General features: G+C 53.5%; 1 protein-coding gene across 2 annotated transcripts; it reads right to left on the bottom strand.

Annotated features, from left to right (window-relative positions):
- Window positions 1-1,488: 1,488 nt before the first annotated feature.
- LOC127478595 (myogenesis-regulating glycosidase-like) lies at window positions 1,489-14,153 on the bottom strand. Of its 2 annotated transcripts, none has more exons than XM_051804489.1 (2): window positions 14,037-14,153; window positions 1,489-6,864 (listed from the first exon to the last, which is right to left on the bottom strand). In XM_051804489.1, exon 2 carries the CDS (start codon window positions 6,738-6,740, stop codon window positions 4,704-4,706), a length of 2,037 nt encoding a protein of 678 aa, XP_051660449.1. In that variant the 5' UTR covers window positions 6,741-6,864; window positions 14,037-14,153; the 3' UTR covers window positions 1,489-4,703. The 2 variants fall into 2 exon arrangements, with proteins under 2 accessions (XP_051660449.1, XP_051660448.1); XM_051804488.1 differs by lacking the exon at window positions 14,037-14,153 and adding an exon at window positions 11,270-11,762.
- Between the last annotated feature and the right edge of the window lie 5,106 nt (window positions 14,154-19,259).

Raw genomic sequence — 19,259 nt, 5'->3', positions numbered from 1 at the left:
CCCACCAGGCTCGGGACGAGCTGAGACTGAGGAGGTTGTTTTTTTCCTGAGCTGCCAGCCTGGCCACATGCCCTAAAGGTCTCTGCTGCCGTCAGTTTCTCCTTTTACCACGGTCCTCCCTAGCCCTGGGGTCTGCCTGCGTGTTGTTTTTTTCTTAGGTTTAATAAAAGCTGTTATTTTGAGCAGCATGGACATGCTCACAGCTAGGATCTCATGGGTCAGCACCCACTGCTCTGCTGTCACCATAGGCACCTCCTTGAAATCCAGTTATGAACTGGGCTTTTGCTTTAGCCTCAGTGGTGTTTCGACTTTGCCATAAGCACTCCCCCCTGTGCAGTACACAGCTGTGGATGTGTTTTCAAGCACTGCCATTTTAGCTGGGATGCAGCACAGAGCTGTCCCCACTTGCCATCCCCGTATCCTCGACGAGCCTCAGACACCCTCTCTACACACAGCACCAGCTTTTGGGAGGATGCAAACCAAACCTAAACCTAAAGCACTGATTCAAAGGAGGACCTCTGCATTATTGAGGATCTGCTGCAAGCCTGTGACTGCTGCAAGTTGCCAAGGTCTTCAGCAGGGCCAGCTTCACCCTCCATGTAATCATCAGCCAAGTGTATGGATGCCACTCGCATCCAAGGAAGAAGTCAAAGGAACATCATTGGGAAAATGTCTTTTATTGCAAAAGGAGTGAACTGAAGTTCCTCTCATTTCTTAAGCCATGCTGAATGTGTTGGCCAGGGCTACTGATGCCTGATGGCACAAGGCAGCTGTGGTTTGTGCAGTTAACAATGGAAAGGGAAGGAAAAACATTATGTGGGGCAAAGGGGGATGGTGTGGGGTAAGGCAGGCTCCTAAATGAGCTTCACATGCTCCATTCCTGGGACTTTCACAGCCACAAATATCTACTCCATCCCCATCCTTGCTGTCAGTGCCATCTGGAAAAGGGAACCCTGGGCAGTGGGGACAGCCAGGGCCCAGAAGGACCTTCTGGAGTGCCCGAGGGGAGCTGAGGGCAGGCTCCTCTTCTTCATTTCCTGCAAACAATCCCAAAGTATGTGTCCTCTGAGAACAGTGTGGACTAGTAAACCCCCCAGAGTCAGCGTTGATTAGCCTTTTTTTGGGTGGATATCAGTAAAAACGGGCACAACAGTATGGGCCCCACCCCCGGGGTTGACACAACATCGGGGTTTTCCTGGATGTGGTCTTTTCCAGGCCACCCCTAAGGCACAGCTATTTTCCTTGCTGTCAGGACCTAAGAGAGGGCAATCCTTGATCCAGTGGGATTGTCTGCCACCACAGCAAACACAACAGTGGGGGGACTGCCAGCTCCTCCTTTTAAAACATACACCAAAGCTGCAGGCTGCCAGCTTTAATTAAAACAACAAAATCTCAACTGTGATTTCAGTAACAATAAGGGTAAAAAAAGCCCCAGATACCCCTGAACCACCAGCTGAAGCAACTTGGTCAAGAAAAACATAGTTAAACTTCTTTTTGTTTTCCAAAATTTTATCTCAATCAGGGTGATTCATGTTACAGTTCATACCAATTAAGAATTACAAAAGTGGTTAAAAACAGACCCATCAGCATTACAGTCTGACATAGGACAGCATGTGCAAACACAAGCACCCAGGAAACCCGATACACAATAGTGCAAGCTTCAAACTTCCATCACATGAGCATCGCATGTGGAAAGGCTGAATCCAACTCCCAAACCTGTTTTGGGGCTTTTCCATTGCTGAGACAAGCTAATTCTTGCTTTGGCCAGTGACTCATGGTGTAAATCAGAGAAATCCCCCTACCAGCAGTTCTCAAGGTGTCTGTGCAGAGCTTGTGGTCTACAAGGTCCAAGAGATCCTCAAGTCCTTCAGTGCGACAGCACAGTGTTAGAAGTAGTGGTTTTGGTAAAAAGTTGGATGGAAAGGGCACCTAGAAGCCTGAGACACCTTAAGGCAGCACTGCTGAGTCTATCCCCAACACCAGCCCTTACATCCTCTCAGCAGCTTTATCCTTCCTCTGCTGAAATCCTGAATAGCCATACAGCATTTAGAAAAAAAAGGGTACTGTATAATCTTACCCATTTATGATAGAGTTAAGTAAAAAGAAAACTAAAACTTTGTTAATAAAAGCCTTTCTTTTGAGGGGAGGGGAAAGAAGACAGTGGGTCTAATGGAGAATTTCCTCCCTGACCTCTCTGACAGTGCCTGATACCACTGAAAGGAGATTGAAGGCACTCATCTGGCTGCTCCCATCATTTTAATAGCAGAGGAATGCTAAGAGGAACTCTGTGTTTCTCTTCACACAGTCTCATTCCTTACTAGCGAGGGATGTGGTGAGTGGCACAGAAACGGGGGAAGAGAAGACATGCAATATCTCCTGGGATCCTTCCCATGAAGTCCTATGCCAAGGATCCCACTTCTACATTGGCAGCTGAGCTGTGCAGCAACACCCCCTCCACCTAATGACTCCCACACCAAGGGATGACAAGTATTTCAGGTTGAAAGGGAAGAGCTGGAGCCTATCAAGGCATGACCTTTATGAATTTCTGGAAGTCTCTCCACACCCTGTCCTCCCTGTAGGCTTTGGCCACACTCATCTCCAGGAGATCCTTACCTTCACCTCACCCTCCAAGCAAGGCCCAAGTCCTGCTAGTGCCCTGATGAATGATGCTGAGATTCCAGAATTAACTCCTTGCCAGAAGGAATCTGTAACTGGTGCTGTAATCATTCTTTGTACTGGTGGTGAGGAACAAGCTTGAGTGCTTCAGAATTACAAGCCTGAGAAACAGGCTTTGGAACATACTTGTGCTCCAGCTGGGCAAGGACCTATAAGGCTCCCCTTACATCTCATTTTGAGGCTGAAACACCAAATTATGCAGGGCAGATTCAGATCTTAAGGGATGTTCCAAAGAGTCCTTCAAACCAGACTTCCTCCCTTCCTAACTATAAAACTAGATTCAGATTTTGCCCCTAACACCTAAATTTCTCCTCCTGGATTCCACCACAACCCCCAGGTTTAGTGCATCTCTTTTTCTGCCTCCTGTAAAGCCCAGTGGTAGGAGACATACTTTGAGAAAGATCCTCACTGGTACTCAACCCTAACCAAAACATGAACCATCTCCCTCAGTGGCAGACTCATGCTGGACCTATGCTCAGCCCAGATACAATCCTAGGAGAAGCCCCAAGGATACTGAGCTGTCCTTGGCTGGTGCCCCAACCCTTCCCAGCCATTGCAGTTCAATTGCTTCTGCGGAAGCTCATTAAAAATTCAGGGGCTGACACGCGTTCCCAAACCAGGGCACAGCCGGGAATGTCCTGCCTTAGGGAGGAAGGCTGCCAGACTTCAATCCTGCTCGCTCTGTCTCGAATCTCCATAAATGTATCTTTCCGTATAAAAGCAAATGGGGAATCTGTGAAAGAGTCATCTCTGCAGCTGCAGGGGACTTTGGGTGCAGGATCACATCACCCCGTGTCCCCTCCAGAAGCCTCTGACAGCAATCCCACCTCTGCTGCCTGAGGAAGACCCTTAGGATCCTTAGGACTCTCCCAGAGAGAGAAGAGGGCTGACTCAGAAAAACCCTCACCCAAGTCATCACCTCCAACCGCGACCTCAGGCGGGTGTTGGTTTAATTTCACCTCAGATGAGAACGTTTCCGTGGGCGCAGTGAGAACACCCGCTGGCACAGACCCATCAGTCCAGAAAGCCGGTGTTTTCCACCCACGGGCAAGTCGGGTAGCAGCAAACCTCCCCGCCAATCCCGGACACGTGCTGCTCGCGGGAACCGGCTGTTCCTGGGGACGCGCCACACTCAGTGCTTGAGAGCGGCTTTGCTCCAGGCAGTCCTTCTGCCAGCAACAAACCTCATCTGTCCTTAAAAACCAAAAAAAGGATGGCATCAGCAGGATAATCACGTAACAAAGCGGTTTCATAAATGTTTAAAAAAGACTGATGGGACGCGCTGGTATGGGCAGCGCCGCTCTAGGAACGGCAATGTTGATGCCCAGGGCAAAATACAAAGGCAAGAGCCTTGTACAGGGTGTCAAATGGGCGAGGAGGTGGGATGCAGCTGTCCCAGCGGGCAATAAGCAGCCCATAAAATTAAAACACATTGAGTAAACTGGTCTGCTTGGTAGCCAGGAAAGCAGGAGCACAGGGCAACTGTTAGTCCAGTGCCACGCTAGACAAAAGGGGTAAAAAAATATGTGTATATATATATATATTTTTTTTTTTGCTTTCTGTTTTTAAAAATATCCTTTTGAATATATTTGCCATAATTTAAAACTTATGGCAGGCTGTGCTGCAGCAACCCTCTCACACTACACACCCTCATACCCACTGCCAGGTGCTCCCACAGAACTAGAAACGCTACCACTGGCACTAACCAACCTCCACATCTTGAAATCCTTGGGAACTGAAAAGGTATTGGGTTTAATAAGTGTCTGCAGACAGACTGACAACTTTGTATTGATCTATACAGAGAAATTTGCTGCCTACTGTTATCCAATCAGAGTTTCCCAACTGACCCAAATTAAAAAAAACAAGATCAATCCCCAAATAAACAAAAAAATTATCCCCAAGAACAGTGAAGTCTATATAATTCCCCTCCTCCACCCCAGTCTCAAATGAAATGTGCAATTAGAATTATTATCTGTTAGAAAGTCCTAGGTAAGGCATGGTTATTCAAAAGCTGGGGAAGAAGCCTGTTAGGACACCCAGAGGAAATAGGCAACTTCGTCCAGGTCAACGGGATAGTCAGTGAGCAGCACTGGGGTCTTCTCAAACAGCTCCCCCTTGTAGCTGCGCCACTTGCCCGCCGGCAGGTAGACATCCCTCTCCTGCTTGCCCATCTCCAGGACAGGTGCCACCATGAGGGTGTCCCCAATGAGGAACTGGGAGTCGATCCTGTGAGTGGCCTCGTCGCGGGGCGAGATCCACCAGATGGGACGGATGATGGGGTCGCCCGTGTCGGTGACCTCCCCGGCCAGCTCCAGCAGCAGCGGGGCCACCAGCGACTCATGGAGCTCCGTGAACTTCTGGGCGATCTCCACCACCTCCTTGTCGTAGAGCCAGGGCGGGATGGAGAACTGCATGGAGGGCATGAAGGCCGACAGCTCCAGCCACCGCACGTACAGCTCCCGGTCGGGGATCTCCACCGCCCCATTTGTCTTATTGGGGAAAAAATTCCCTCCGATCATGTCGGCAGATATGAAGGGGTACCCCAGCATGCTGATGGTGAGCACTGTGGGGATGAGGGACTTGAGGCCGAGCTCGTAGCCCCAGACGGAGTCCCGGTCGATGATGCGGAAGAAGCAGGAGATGTTCTGGGACTGGTAGCCCACCCGCACCTCGGCCAGCTCGTAGAAGGGGATGGCCATCTCTGTGTAGCGCCGGGACCAGATGCTGGGGTCCGAGAGCGGCCGGAAGGTGCTGAACTGCTTGGGCAGGTAGCTGGTCTCGCCCGCATCAAACTTGAAGGACGAGATGCCGTACTTGTGTCGGAGCTGGCGCAGGTGGCTCTGGAACCAGTCCCGGGCTGCTGGGTTGGTGAAGTCCAGGATGGCCCCAATGCCATTCCACCACTCCACCATGGCTGGCAGCCGCCCTGACGGCTCCTTGATGAACAGCTGACGCTCAATCCCCACACCAAAATTGGAGGAATTGTAGTTTATGAAAGGGTGAGTCCACAGAGTGATCTTAAACCCATCTTCCCTCAGCTTTGCAAACGTCTCCGTCACGTTGGGGAACTTGACAGGGTCAAAATCAAAGTCCCCATAGGCTTTGGTGTACATGTCATCAATCTCTATGTGGCTGCAATTAAAACGGTACTTCTTGATCTTTTCGGCAAATCGCAAGAGTTTATCCTGGTCGATGTCGTTCTTGTAGAGTGCCCAGGTGGACCAGATGGGGTATCGGAAGGCGTTCTCAGCAGGGATCTTGGAGGGCTTGTTGAAGTACCTGCGCACCATGTACTTGTGGATGGAGGTGATGTCGGAGCCCACGCAGACACGGTAGCTGAGCTCGGGGAAGGGCGGCTGCCCCGGCAGGGGCTTGTAGGGCGAGTCCTTGTAGCGGGCCTGGAAGAAGAGGGCGCGCTCAGTGGCGTTGAAGCCCAGGTGGAAGGGCACGGAGTCGTTGATCTTGATGGCCGCCGCCTTGGAGGAGAGCCAGTAGCGCTCCAGGATGCCGCCAAAGCTGTCGCGGAAGGAGTAGACGTCACTGGTCACGTAGGGCACGGGCTCCTGGTAGCCGGCCAGGCGGATGGGCCAGTGCTGGGTGCTCATCTCCGAGCCCCCATACCAGTGGGCATCCTCCCAGAACATGGTGTGCTCCACCGCCGGGCCGGCCGCCAGCTCCTCCCAGCGCACGCGGTAGCACATCACCGTGTCCTTGGGCTTCACCGTCTGGATGAAGAAGTTGAGCGGCCCCCGGCTCGACCGCGTGCAGCTCAGGATCTCGCCCTCCTTGGAGCACGACTCCAGGTCCAGGCTGCCCGAGCGGAAGGCCAGCCGGAACACCACCTCCCCGTGCTGGTTCCTGATGACGAAGCCGTCCGCCCGCAGGTCCATCAGCTCCGTCTTGAGCCGCTCCGCCTTCCGCAGGGACACCGTGTAGTAGCACCAGGCCACCACCGCGGCGATGAACAGCATGAGGCCCAGCAAGATGGCCCCGAGCATGGGCCTCAGCTCCTTGGAGGGCTTCTGCTTCACAGGTGTAAAGTTCTCGGGCAGGAAGGTGTACATGGTGCTGTTTTCTCTACAGCCCTTTGCAGAGGAGTGGGAAGGAAGCAAGTCAGGGTCTCTCAGCAGAGGAAAAAGGGACTGTTAGGAGAGTTCCCACTTCCACAGACTCCCAGAACACTCATCTCTGCAAAAGAAGGGGATATAAATAGTGTCAGAAAACCCCCTGAATCAAGGGACAGCATGTCATCCATTTGCTCTCTCAGTCTTAGCAGCTCCCCCAGCCCCCCATTGCCCAACTGTGACGTGCCAGGTGCTGTACGCTGAGTACCAGACACCATCTCCAATTACCCAAGGCAAGACAACACATGTGGAAAACAGCCTGGGCCCCACGCCGAGAACAACCCCAGGGCAACAAGGACCAAATCATTGCCATAATTAATGTTCTTTTCTTGTTGGGAGCCTTTCAGTGAGGCAGGAGTGGAGGCTGGGAGGGAGTAGAAGGAAGCTGAACAGGAGCCAGATCAGCCCACTGACAGTGTCTTTAAGAGACAGGGATAACTAAGAGCCATGAAAGACACCACGTAATGAATTCCAGGCAGCCTCTCCTAATTTTAATCAAATTGCCTCCCTGGCAGATTTAATTCAACTCATCTGCAGCACCATCCACTTCCTGTCCCCAGCATGTCCCCAGCATGTCCCAGCTGCTCCAGCTGGGTGATGCTTTGCAGTGAAGGTGGGAAAATCCATGCTTCTCCACAGCTCCCAGAGAGCCAAACAGGGCTGGGGTACCAGTTGCTCATGGCTGGTTTTGGGGAGCATGTAGGGGGTGCAGTAAGCAGCAAAGCGTGGCTGTGGAAGGTACCACACCAGCAGCCCCCAGCCAGAGGAGAGCAGCTGGCTCTGCCACGTGCTCAGAGCTCTACGAGGGCTCTGCATGGGAGAAAAGCTAACTTTGCTGGGAGTGAGCAGTGCAGGACCTCCAACAGGCTCTTCCTCTGCGCAGTAAGGCTCCAGGCTGTGTTTCAGCTCCATCTCTCTCTCCCCTGCGTGGCCCCGGGGAAGCGGACTGTGCCAAGAGCCTAATGGCTTTTCCTTGGCCATGGTCTGGCTGGGCTCCGCTAAGCATAACGCCCGGGATCCAGGGGAAAAAGTAAAGTAAGGACACGGGAGAGTGAGAAGCAAACACAGCTGCAGGAGGAGCAGGGGCAGGGGGAAGGAGCTGCAGAGCTGCAGACCAGCTGGCTGGTACCTGCCCGGTGCCAGCAAACACAGCACACCACCTCCTCCCCAGGCTTTGGGGCTGGAAACCTGCCAGCTGCGGGAAAATCAGAGGGCAAAAGCCCTCTTCTGGGGCACAGATGAACCTGGTTGCAGAGGCTCCCTCTAAAGGGGTTGGTTTCTTTCTTAACAGAAGGGAAGAAAAAGATCCAAAATGAAATACAGAACCCTCTCCCTGCCACAGGCGCGACAAGCCAGAACACTCTGCACCTCAAACAGACCTTTCTCCCCAGAAAAGGCAAAGAGAAGCAGAAAGGGGTCCTGAGCACCACCTAAGCCCTGTTGCTCTGCTACAGGCATGCCCATGTGTAAACCCACAGCAGCATCTGTGCACAGGCTAAACGAAACATTCCGTGTTTTCTAATCATCTTGAAGCGTGTATTGAACTAGACCTTGCAGTTGGGGGAACTTTTTGTGTAGCCAGACAGGTCATTTTAACCTTCCCCTGGGAGCCAGTAACTTTCTAGACTGCCAGTTGCTTTAAATGGGATTACGGAGGCATTAGGAAGCGATTAGCCTGAACAGGCGATAGGTTTAGTTAAATGACTTGTCCCATGGCCAACTCCCACGGAGCCCTCACTCCCCATAGGATGGGGACAGCTCCAGCCATTCCAACTGTGTCACTCAGCGATGGATCCTGCCCCCAGGAGGGCAGTGGGACTCTCACCCACCAGCACATGTGATGCAAGGCCAGCTGAGCCCAGCAAAAATTGGGCAATAAAGGCAGGGTGGTGGTGGAAGCTGGTGGTGGGAAGAGGCTGTGTTTGGGATAAACCTTCATCTCCTCTCTCAACTCTTGCTTTGCTTTAGGATGAACCAGAAGCAGCACAGGGCTTTACCGGGGATGGCGGGGAGGAAGGTTTGCGGAAGGATCTTGGCCAAAACCAGCACAGCTGAGCAAAGCCGCAAGTGGTAGGACGCTTCTGGAAATACAAATGGGTATGCTGAGCCCAAAAAAGCTTCCTCCCTCTCAGCACTGGGAACTTCTGGGATGCCAGAGAGAGAGAGATGCAAATACCTGTCACCTCTGTCTCAGTCCTGCCTTACCTGGGGACTGCAAAGCTCAGGGGGGAAAAATATAAAATGCAGCCTCCATCAAGCAGGACTTGTAAATTATTTGGGAAAGTAATTTTTTTAAAGTTTTCACATTTTCTGTACAAAAAAGAGGGGAAAATGGTGTTTTCTTTCCAACTCTCACTTAGGGTTTTAAGTCCAAGAAATGTTTGATACTGCCACTGTGGTGACAGCCACCTCCTCATTCCATGTAAAACTGACAGCAGCACCCAGGGCTTTAGGGAGTTTCTGGATTTTTATCTCCCTTTCAGGAGGCTGGTTTATTATTTATGAACTACTTCCAAGCTGCTCTATTTTTAGGCTGTTTCCTTCTTTTACCCCCCATGGGCTGGAGCTCATGGCATACATGAGGGAGTCATCACTGCTGCTGTCAGTAGAGAAATAAATGTGTTATTTTAAGAAAGATTTTGCAGCCTGTTGTGTCCCTCGGACACTGATCTGCCTCAGAGGGATGTGAAGGCTGGGTGATTGAGCTGGTGGATTTAATGCTGCTCTGGTTGCTATGGCTGGGCCAGGATCAAACCCTGTGGGCTGATGGACATTGCCTGCTTGGAGACTGCTCCAACAAAGACACTTGGAACTATGTTTTGGGGCATCACCCAGCACACTGATGGGATAGAAAGGTCTCCAAACCCAATCCTGCTCTGTGCCCGTGCAGTCCCTGTATTTTTTTTTGCCTTGTTAACAAAATGCATGTTCTCCAGTGGGAGATATGGCTCCATCCCAGGTGAGAGCTAAGTCTCCCAGGCTCCCCAGGGACGCCTTCCACCTCTCACTCGCGAGCTGCAGCCTGCAGAGGTGCCTGCTCATGAACTGCGTGTTTCAACATTTTTTTTTGGAATGCTAACTTGTTATTTTGCTCCAAGATGACATTGTGGTGACCTTTAACTCCTCAAAAAAAAAGAAAAACACCCAAACCAAGCAAACCAACAACAATCAAAAGAAAAAGAAAATGGGGAGGGAGAGTGTCAAAGTCAAACAGCATGTTTGCAGCTTGCTGTGCTGGAGCTTCCCAGCTGACTCAAAACAAAGCTTTTTCTTTGTGTTCTGTGGAAGCAGCGAGCCATCCTGCCTCAACCCAAGATGAAAGCAAAACATCTGAGCAGGACACACTTTACGGAGTAAAAATAAAAATCCATTTTTTGACCGCTTCTATTTTTACCAACACCGCCGCTAACCACGGGCTGCGAGACCCACAGCACCACTAACCCCAGCCACTTTGCAATTAGGACATTCATTTAAAGAGGGTCAATAACATACAACTGGTCTCTACTGCCCTGAAAGGGTCAGGTCTGAACCATGCTGGGGACCAAGCTTGTGCTGGGGACACACACCCATTTCCCACGCCGGGATGCCAGGAAGCCCTTGCCTACGCTGCAAGGTGCTACCGCCTCCTCCCCAAACATGTTGGCAGGAGTCGAGCTAAGGAAACAGCACAGAAACGCTGCAGCTTTCAGCAGGAGGCACCTCCAACCCCATACAAGAGAAGGGAATCAGGATAGCAAATTAAAAGAAATTTCTTCTCTGCAAAAAAGCTGTGGGAGCAAAAACACCTCCACGTGCCCAGTCTGGAACTCCCTGTGGGGAACCAGCCCTGACAAAGAGACTTTGCACACCCGAGATGGAGGACAAGCAAACCCTTCCTGAGGGTTTCATTTCCCTTGGAGGGGTCTGCAGCAGAGCACTGGAGTTCTCTGAAGGGCTTTGTGGGGTCAAATATGGTGAAATCACTGTTCCACCTGCTTGGTGCTGTAGGTGGGACAGGTCGGAGCACCTGGTAAAAACCCCTTCACGGAGCGCAGGGCTGCTCCCCACACACCCTGACTCCACATGGATCAGAGGCACCGATTCCCTCCCGAGTCCTGTGGATCCTCCCAAATACCACAGCAGATCCCCCCAGGTCTCTGGGTTTATCCCTGTAATGCTTAAGCCACCTTGGGGTGGCACAGACCCCCGGCCCCTGAGCCAGGGCAGCGACTCTGCCCTAGCAGGGACAGCGAGGGGGACCCTCACCTTCACCTTCCGCGCCGTGGTCAGAGCAGGGATCGACAGCCTGCCTGGTCTGAGGGGCTCAGGGAGAGGCTGCGGGGAGGGGGTTGCCTGCCCCTCCTGCAAAGTGACAGACCCTCGCTGCTGGGGTTGTTGCAAATTCCCCACAGCACTCGACTGCTGGACACGGACAGGCCCAGCCAGGGGGCAGCTCATCCCGCCGGGGGCACGGTGCCCCGGGTACTTACCTATCCACTGCTTCCCGGGGATCCCTGCCTGCCGCCCGGCTTCATCACAGACGCCTTTTTAAGCACATAAAAACCGAGCACAGCTACACCTCCGCCTCCCCGGCAGCTTCGTCCTCTCCATCGCGTCTGGGGGCTCCGAGCCGGCTGCTCCGCGTCCACGAGCAGGAGGAGGGGACCGGCACGTCACCGGCGTGTTCTCTCAGGCACTGTGACGGATGCGGGAGCAGCCAGCCCTCTGGCCAGGGTGTGCCAGGGAAGCGGCGCCCGGCCAAGGGGAGCTGCCGCAGGCACTGCCGGGGCACACGGGCACACACTCCCGGAGTCCCGGGATCCGGGCTGGCATCTCCCCTCCCTGCCAGGCGGGCGAGAAGGGACGGCGAAAGCTCATTCCCTCCTGCACTCACAGGAGCTCCAGAATCAGAAAGCAAAATAAAAAACAAAACAAAACAAAAAACAACCCAACACACGGTTTGGGGTAGGTTTTCTTCCCCCCCCCCCCCCCCCCGCCAAATCCTGCGATTTTAAGCAGTGTCGTGATCCTGTAGGATAATGAGGCTGCCTCGAGCCATAAGAAACAAGCAGTCCCACTGCTGCCGGCTGGTTTGTAAGCCAGGATTAAACAGCACTGGGCACCCAGAGGATAAACCCCGAATCCAAGGGGGCCACGTCAATACAGAGCTCATCTGCAAAGTGCAGACATGCTGCCAGGACCTTACTCCATCTGTAAGAGGAGGCAGGAGATTTGAAGCTGTGGCATTAGCTCTGCCCAGCCTTAAATACTTTCACCTATACTGTAGGAATCGTGACTTTACAACCCAGTTTTGTCCTTTAAAGCTTCCAGTGTCAAGTGATGCTCCAAATCCATTTAGACACCTCATCCAGCGTCTGAACATGAATACAAAATAGCCACTGGGAGCCAATTCTGGCGGTAGACGACTTAATATTTAACACCACTGGTAATTCCCCCTTTACAGCATTGTCTTTCTTTGTTCTTCACTCTGTGTTAATTAGCAAGATGAAGTTTAATAAGCTGGTTTTTCACTTGCACCGTGCACACCTCTTATGGTGCTGACGTCTCATGACTAAACCATGACCAGAGGCTCTTGCTTTCCCCTGCCTGGAGGCACATCATGGCACCTGAATTTATCTGAACCTCAAAGATTGGGGGAGACTTTAAAACAAAGTGAGGTGTCCTGGTCCACTTGTATCAAAGTGCATTGGACATAAGGGAGAGAAAGTTCCAGGGCTCTCCCTTCAAGGACATCTCTCTGTCCACCTTGGAGAAGTCCTACAGGCCCTGGGGGAGCTGGAGGCAGCCTGGCTCCAAAATTGCAGTCCATGGGGTAGCCCCAGAGCCCAAGAGCCAGCTTCTTGGCACCTAAGGGGCCATCAGCTCTTGTGCCCAACAGCAGCAAAAGCAAAACACCAAATGCAAGAGGCTCCACCTGCCTGCATGCCAGGATGATATAAATCACTCCCCCCAAATAAAGGAGAGTGATAACTACCATAATTTCATCACTCCCACCAAGGAGCAGCACCAGGTAAGGAGGTGGCCCAGCAGCCAGGCATTGAAACCTCCACACGAGGCATCAGTTTACTGTTAGCTTATTTCATTTGTCACGTGTACCGTACAAGATCCACAGCCATCAAGATTTCGGTGTCTTTGCCGCTGTCTGTTGGTCCCTCAGCCCAATTCCATCTGGTATGCGATGTGTGCCATCAAACACCTCATCACTCCAACAGCCTCTCCCCAAAGCGGGTGTTATTCTCATTTCCTACTCATCTCCCTCCTCCAAGACAAACCACCCCACAGCAGGACCCAGTGCCCTGTTTTGCCCCCCCCCCAGATTCTTAAAAGAGCTGATTCAGCACTTTGGGAGCACTCAGCATTCCAGATGCTGAAGCAGGCTGAAACCTGAGCTCACCCCAACACCCAAGCGCTACAACACGATATGGGAGAGAAATGGAAACATAAGCACATCCCTCTGGCACGGCACGGCGATTTTCCAGCCATTGAGTCACCATGAAACTCCAGGCACTGGGCAGTTCCAGAGAGCTGTGGATGGCTAATGGAGCTGGGCTGGCGACTCAGGTCCCTAAATTTGCATCTGTATCCAACAGTCAATGAGACGGGACAACCTCGGGCCAAATGCAGTCGTCATTCCCTTTAAGGGTTCCCTTGCATGCTCCATGTGCAGATCCAGTCATACAGACACAAACTCCCAAACCTCACTGTCCACCTGGCTGTGCATCATGAGTATCCCAAGGCGGTAAGGGAGGGGGAAAGAGGGAGTAGCATTTGTGCTTTCCAACACTCTTTGGCTGCTCCTTGCCACGGCCAGTGATGGCGGAGCTGTCCCAAAAACCACTCCAAACCCAACCCGGCAAATGGCACAATTCGCTGCATACACCCATCTGCAAAGTTTTCACTACCAAGCCTCTACCCAGCGGCAAAAGTTGAAGCTGCATCTGGCGACTGGAGCTGGGGACGTGTCTCCCAGCTCCGTTCATCTCCTCCGGGCGGGCAGACTCCCACCCATGACAGAACTCGAGCGGTCCCTGCACGGCGGGATGCCAAAGGCTCGCACCCTAAGGTCAAGGCGAAGCTCTCCACCTTCACTCCGGTCCCCGCGGGCCTTCCCGAGCCATCGGCAGCCTGAGGTCTGCGGGAGGGGGACCCCTCGCCCGCCTCCACCTCGCACCCCCCGTGCTGGGGCTGCGCCCCCCACACCCGCCCCGGGGGCAGGCCCGGGACCCGCGGACTCACCGGGGGCGCGGGGCCATGGCCGGGTCTGCGGGGCCGGGGGGCTCCGGGCGCGGGGCTGAGCGCGGTGTTCCGGGGTTGGGCGCTCCCCGCCCCGCCCCGGCTCCCGCCCCGGACCGGCCCCCGGACCGGCGCTCCCCGATGGGAGATGTAGTTCGGCCCCGGCGGGGCTGCTCCGGGGGGGATGGAGCCGCTGGGGATGCCCTGGGGACGCGTGAGGATGCGGGTACCCCTGGGGCTGGGATGGGGGAGCTCGGGGTTTGGCGCTGGCAGGGCTGTGCCAGGACGCTTTTGGGTCAGGATGGGGGTTTTCATGAGATGCTTCGGGGCCGGGACAGGGTTTTAATGGGATGCTTTTGGGCTGTGCTGGGCTCTTCATGTGATGCTTTGGGGCTGGGATGGGCTTTCCATGAGTGCTTTTGGGCCAGGTCATGCTTTTCACGGGATGCTCTTTCATGGGATGATGTTTTCACGGGGTTTTCCCTGCCCCGGAAGGATTGGGGTGCTACTTGGTGTGGGCACAGCATGGCAGCTGTGCTGCCCCACTGGAATGTGGGTTGGTTCTCAGATGGCTCTGTGCTGGAGCATCCCCCTCACTGTGAGGACTGCAGTGCTATGGGTTTATAATCAGCAGCACACTTGGAGGGCCCTGCGTGATGTTGCCCCCTGGCACTGTGCTCTCAGATCATAGTCAGAGAAGGGCATTTCATGCCTTCATTAATTATGTGCTGCTTTCAAGTCCCCCTCCTTATTTAGCCTGTGTCCGTGCTCAGTATCCCAGATGGATGGCAGCTCTTCCTGGATAACTTGCCAAAAGCAAGCACGTCCTCAGCAGCCCAGCACGAAGCCGACAAACATGGGTGTCAATGACTGCTTCTATTTTTGGCTGTGTTACTATGCTCTGAGAGCTTTCCCTGGTGTACTTTCTTGATCTCCAGCTTGTGCATGGTGGCAAGGTACCAGATCCTGAGGGTTCTTAAAGTGCCCACCAAGCCAGCAGTTGCTGAAGTTTCCTCCCCCTTACCAGGAACTTCCCCAGCCTGTGGGAAAGGGTCGGAGGGGAACTGGTGCAAGCCAGTTTTAATGAAAGCCCATATTTGCCCTTCCCCAGTGCCATGGGGCAGAGTAAGCCTCTGAGATAAACTAACACTCCTTGGCATTGCCAGGAGACCATTTCCAGCAGGTCTCCCTACCTGCAAACACCCTCTCTCTCTTTTATAGTCATTTCCCTAAAATGTTCTTTCCCAGAGCCATGCCAATCCAGGAAAATACTCCTGTTTCTAAGTGGAGAAGACCTTGAGAAACTTCTCTCTGAGCCTCAGGCATAGGGAAATCTACGGGAAACCCAATGCTCTCTGTTTATTCTCATTGTTTGGTTTTAGTTTCAGATCTCTGGAATTTAAAGCCAGTCATACATTTTCTGCAAAACCTCACACCTAATTTTGGCCTATGGGGGGTTAATGCAGTAGCAGAGTGATGACTGTGCTGTCTGGACAGCCTCCCTTCTGCCCTCTCTGCTTCCCCAGGGCTGAAAAAAGCTGCTTCAGCAACAGAGACATCCTAAAGGTAAACATGTGGGGATTAAAAGGTGCTGCTGGACCTGGAGTGGGTGAAGGACAGGGATAATTACTGCATAACGAACAGCGTGACCAGGGAACAGGTTCTTGATAAGTAGAGCACACAATGACAACAGAAAATACAAGAGCAGCACAAGAAACACTGAAGTGGTCTGTGAGGATGCTAAGCTACATGCATCCTGGCTCAGGGATGTCATCGGGATTTCAGGAGTCGTACAGTTCCAAGGATGGCCAGGTGAGACCAGGCATAGCATCAGCTGTCCTGGCAGGTAAATCTGGCAACTGGTTCTCTGCAGGTGGCAACAACATTCTCCACAGCCCAGCACTGCAGTGGTGTCCTGCCCTGGTCAGGTTCACTCACACTGTGAGATGGAGACGTGAGGGCTGCATCGCTGCCTGTGTGGGCATCATGGTGGGACCTGCTACCCCTCGGTGTCTGCAGTCTGACCCATCCTAGGCAGGTGGGTTTTGGGGGATACAGCTTGGGCATGCTGTGCAGAAAGGTCTCCAACCTTGCCTCCTGCAAGGAGCAATGTCAGCCTTGTGCTGCAGAGCTCGAGGTGCTGGTAGCACCTGAGGCAGCTCCAGTTTGGGGGGGTCTAGCAGGGCTGGACTCCACCTTGGGCAGAAGGGGGAGGAGAGAGGAGTGCTTATTCCAGGCTATATGGTTGTAGGGACCTGTTGTCCAGGTGATGTATTTGCCCTTATTGACAAAAACTGTGTTGTGCTGTGTAATGCAAAAGCGACAGACAGGGGTGCCCTGTGGTGCTGGGGGCAAGGGGGGATGTCCAGAGAGTCCCGACTGTTCCCCCACTCTGTGAAAGACAATGCCACAGGGTGAGGGGAACATGTCAGGGGTGCTGATCCAGCGGTTCTTGTCAAGGATCTGTCATGGAGGTGACACCCATCACTTGCAGCTCATTGGCCACTTGTCCCTGCCTGTGCAGCCCTGGTCCCTGGGGACTCTCCTGGAGAGTATCCCTGAGGCAGCACCTACCACCAGAGGGTATTTATGGGATACCAGGGGACAAAACATCAGGGATCAGCAGATATCCCTGGGACAGCGACAGTCTCAGTCCAGGGAGGGAGATGGGTGGCCATGGCAAAGCTACAAGCACAGATACTGAGGGAGCATCCCTTTGCAGCTGGAAGGGGGACACAGGATGCAAAAGGAGGATAAACAGAGCCACTGCCAGCATCTTCAGCCTCCTGACCCCATGGAGATGTGCGCTGTGTGACTCAGGGGGACAGCTGGCACCTCACCAGTACCTTCAGACCTGCCCAGCCAGTACTTCTTGGGCCAGTAAGCAGCAGGGTGATGGTGCTGCTGTAGTATTCCTGCATTGCCACCTCTATCAAATGCTTGGTCTGACCTTGGCTCGATGGATTTTGTAACAGGGGCGTTGTTAATCCCTACAGACAGCAGGGAGTGGGAAGAGACACCCATACCATGTGGCAGCATCTGTTTTCATGGCCATCGGGACACACGGTGAAGCCGATTATCAGGCAGGATCTAATGCTGGAAATGCAGCTGTACATCTGACACCAAGCCTCCCTTACAGTGGGTGGGCCTGGGGCTCCTTGCAGCACCGTGATCCTTCCTCCAGGCTCCCTGCTCACCCAAAACCAGGGGACGAAGGATGGCTGGGCATCACTGGCTCCTCTCCCCCTGCAGCCAGGGTGGGCAAAGGCATCTGGGCACTTTACCTCAGTGGGAGATGGGAGTGAGTGCACTGGGAATGGGGCCAGCACAGGTGGGGAGTTACACAACCAAAGCAATGTCCTACAGCTGGCAAGGCCAGAGAGGGCTGGGTCTTGTGGGGCAGAGGGGTGCCCTGGTTGGTAGTGTGCTCCATTTCTGTCCCTGCACAGCAGTGACATCCATCTCTGTGCCCTCTGCTCGCTCCCTCATTATAATGCACATGCTAACGAGGCTGTAGGAGATGAGATGGTTTGCAGTGAGCTTTGCCCCAGTGCCTGCGACCTTCTTAGCCCCTGTAGGGAAACCTGTGTCCCATAGACACACACACACTCAGACCTCGGCTCAGGGGTCCCTCTTCCTCCAGGACTAGGGCTGGGAGGGGTATTTTGGCACTCAGATCTTTCCCCAGCCCTTCACACGGTCCCCCTGTCATGGGAGGCTCCTCATCAGAACTGATCTGAGCCTGAGGGCTGTGTTGGAGCAGCTCTCAGAGCCACCCTGTGTGCCCCCCCATCATCACCATGTCACGCAGCAGCCCTGGTCTGAGCCCTGCCTCAGTTTCCCTTTCCTCAGCAGATCCTGCTTCCAAACCTGCACTCCAAAACCTACTGATGGACAGGGCTGATGTGTGAGAGCTCTTCCTGGTGACTGCCAGCCCTCAGAGCCCAAAGCCACTGCAGGATGCAGCTCCAGGGGACAAGAAGTCGGCAAGCAGTGGCCGTGAGCTGTCAGACACCTCCTAATCAGGAAGCAATTCCACCCTGTGCCGCCCCTCTACAGCAGCAGTTGGGTAGGGGTAGAAACCCTGAAGTTTTCTCCTCCTGCAGCATTTATGTGTTTTACAAACTTATTCTCTTTCCAGAGCTGCTGTGGAGTCTGCTCTTGGATGGTCTTTCTTACAAAGCTCAGCAGGCAGTAGGAGCTGATGTAAGTGCTGATGGGAGCGTTGTGTTTTTTGGAGAAGAGTAACATGTTGCTGCAGCCTGCTGGGACAGGGCTGGGCCTGGGGACTTGCAGCCCACACAAGAAGGGGAACGGGGCTGGTGCCACTGCTCTGCCAGCCCTGGGTGGTGCTTATGTGATTAGTGATGCCACAGAATGGGAGCAGGTGGATTTGGTGGCTTTCCATCAGCCCCATAGCTATACTCCAGTTCTAGCCTAGGGCAGAGCAATTTCTGCCTGCATCACTCCTGGGCTGCACCCTCCTGATTTTATCCCGGCTCCCAGCTTCCTCTCCTCCTGCAGGCAACTACCTAACAATGGTAGGAAACAGTTTCAGCTGGTCCTAGTCAAGATAATTTTATTTTGGGAGGTGCAGAAATGATTGTGGTTTTTCCAGCCCCTTTCTCCTGTATTTGCTTGGAAATCCTGCATCAATCCAGATGCAGGCAAAGAGCCCCACACCAGCACAGCCAGTGCCCACAGCACAGCACCAGGAACAGCTGCCCCAGCCTCTGTGGTAGCCAGGAGAATTATGACCTGCTCTGCCTCCCCTTTTTAATTAGAAGCTGGATTTAGGTGATCCTGTGTGGCTTGTTTTCTCTTCCATTCTGAGTAATGGGCTCTGCAGTCAGCGTTAGAGATCCTCATCCATCTCAGCGCAGAAAGGCAGCTGGATTATGCCAGGGAGGGATTTGCATGCGCTGGGCTTGCTTTTCCTGGAGCTGGGGAGTTGAGCAGAATCCCTGCCCCTGCAGGGATGGGGACAGGCCAAGCCCTGCTCTGGCCTGGCTTGTCACGCAGTGCTGACACAGAGCCCTGCTCTGCTCCCAGTTCCAGCTCCTCTGCTGCTGCGTTTTCGGAGATGACTGGTGCAGCCCCAAGCCTGCCTTGGCAGAGTGGATGCCAACCAGTGCCCCTGAAGGGATGCAGAGCCACGCTTGGTTTGCTGCTGGCGACGGTGGGGTCAGGCAGCCCGTGGCACCTGAGTGGCTCCAGGCAAACATG

The sequence above is a fragment of the Manacus candei genome, unplaced genomic scaffold, assembly GCF_025592945.1.
Source record: "Manacus candei isolate 608988 ecotype Guabito, Panama unplaced genomic scaffold, ASM2559294v1 h1tg000061l, whole genome shotgun sequence".
NCBI classification, from domain to species: domain Eukaryota; kingdom Metazoa; phylum Chordata; class Aves; order Passeriformes; family Pipridae; genus Manacus; species Manacus candei.
The sequence above is the reverse complement of the archived record's forward strand: the minus strand, read 5'-3'. Positions and strand labels throughout refer to the sequence as shown.

What these genes read in the sequence shown, in the direction of transcription:
- LOC127478595 (XM_051804489.1), bottom strand. Translation starts at nt 6,740, where the DNA reads ATGTACACCTTCCTGCCCGAGAACTTTACACCTGTGAAGCAGAAGCCC.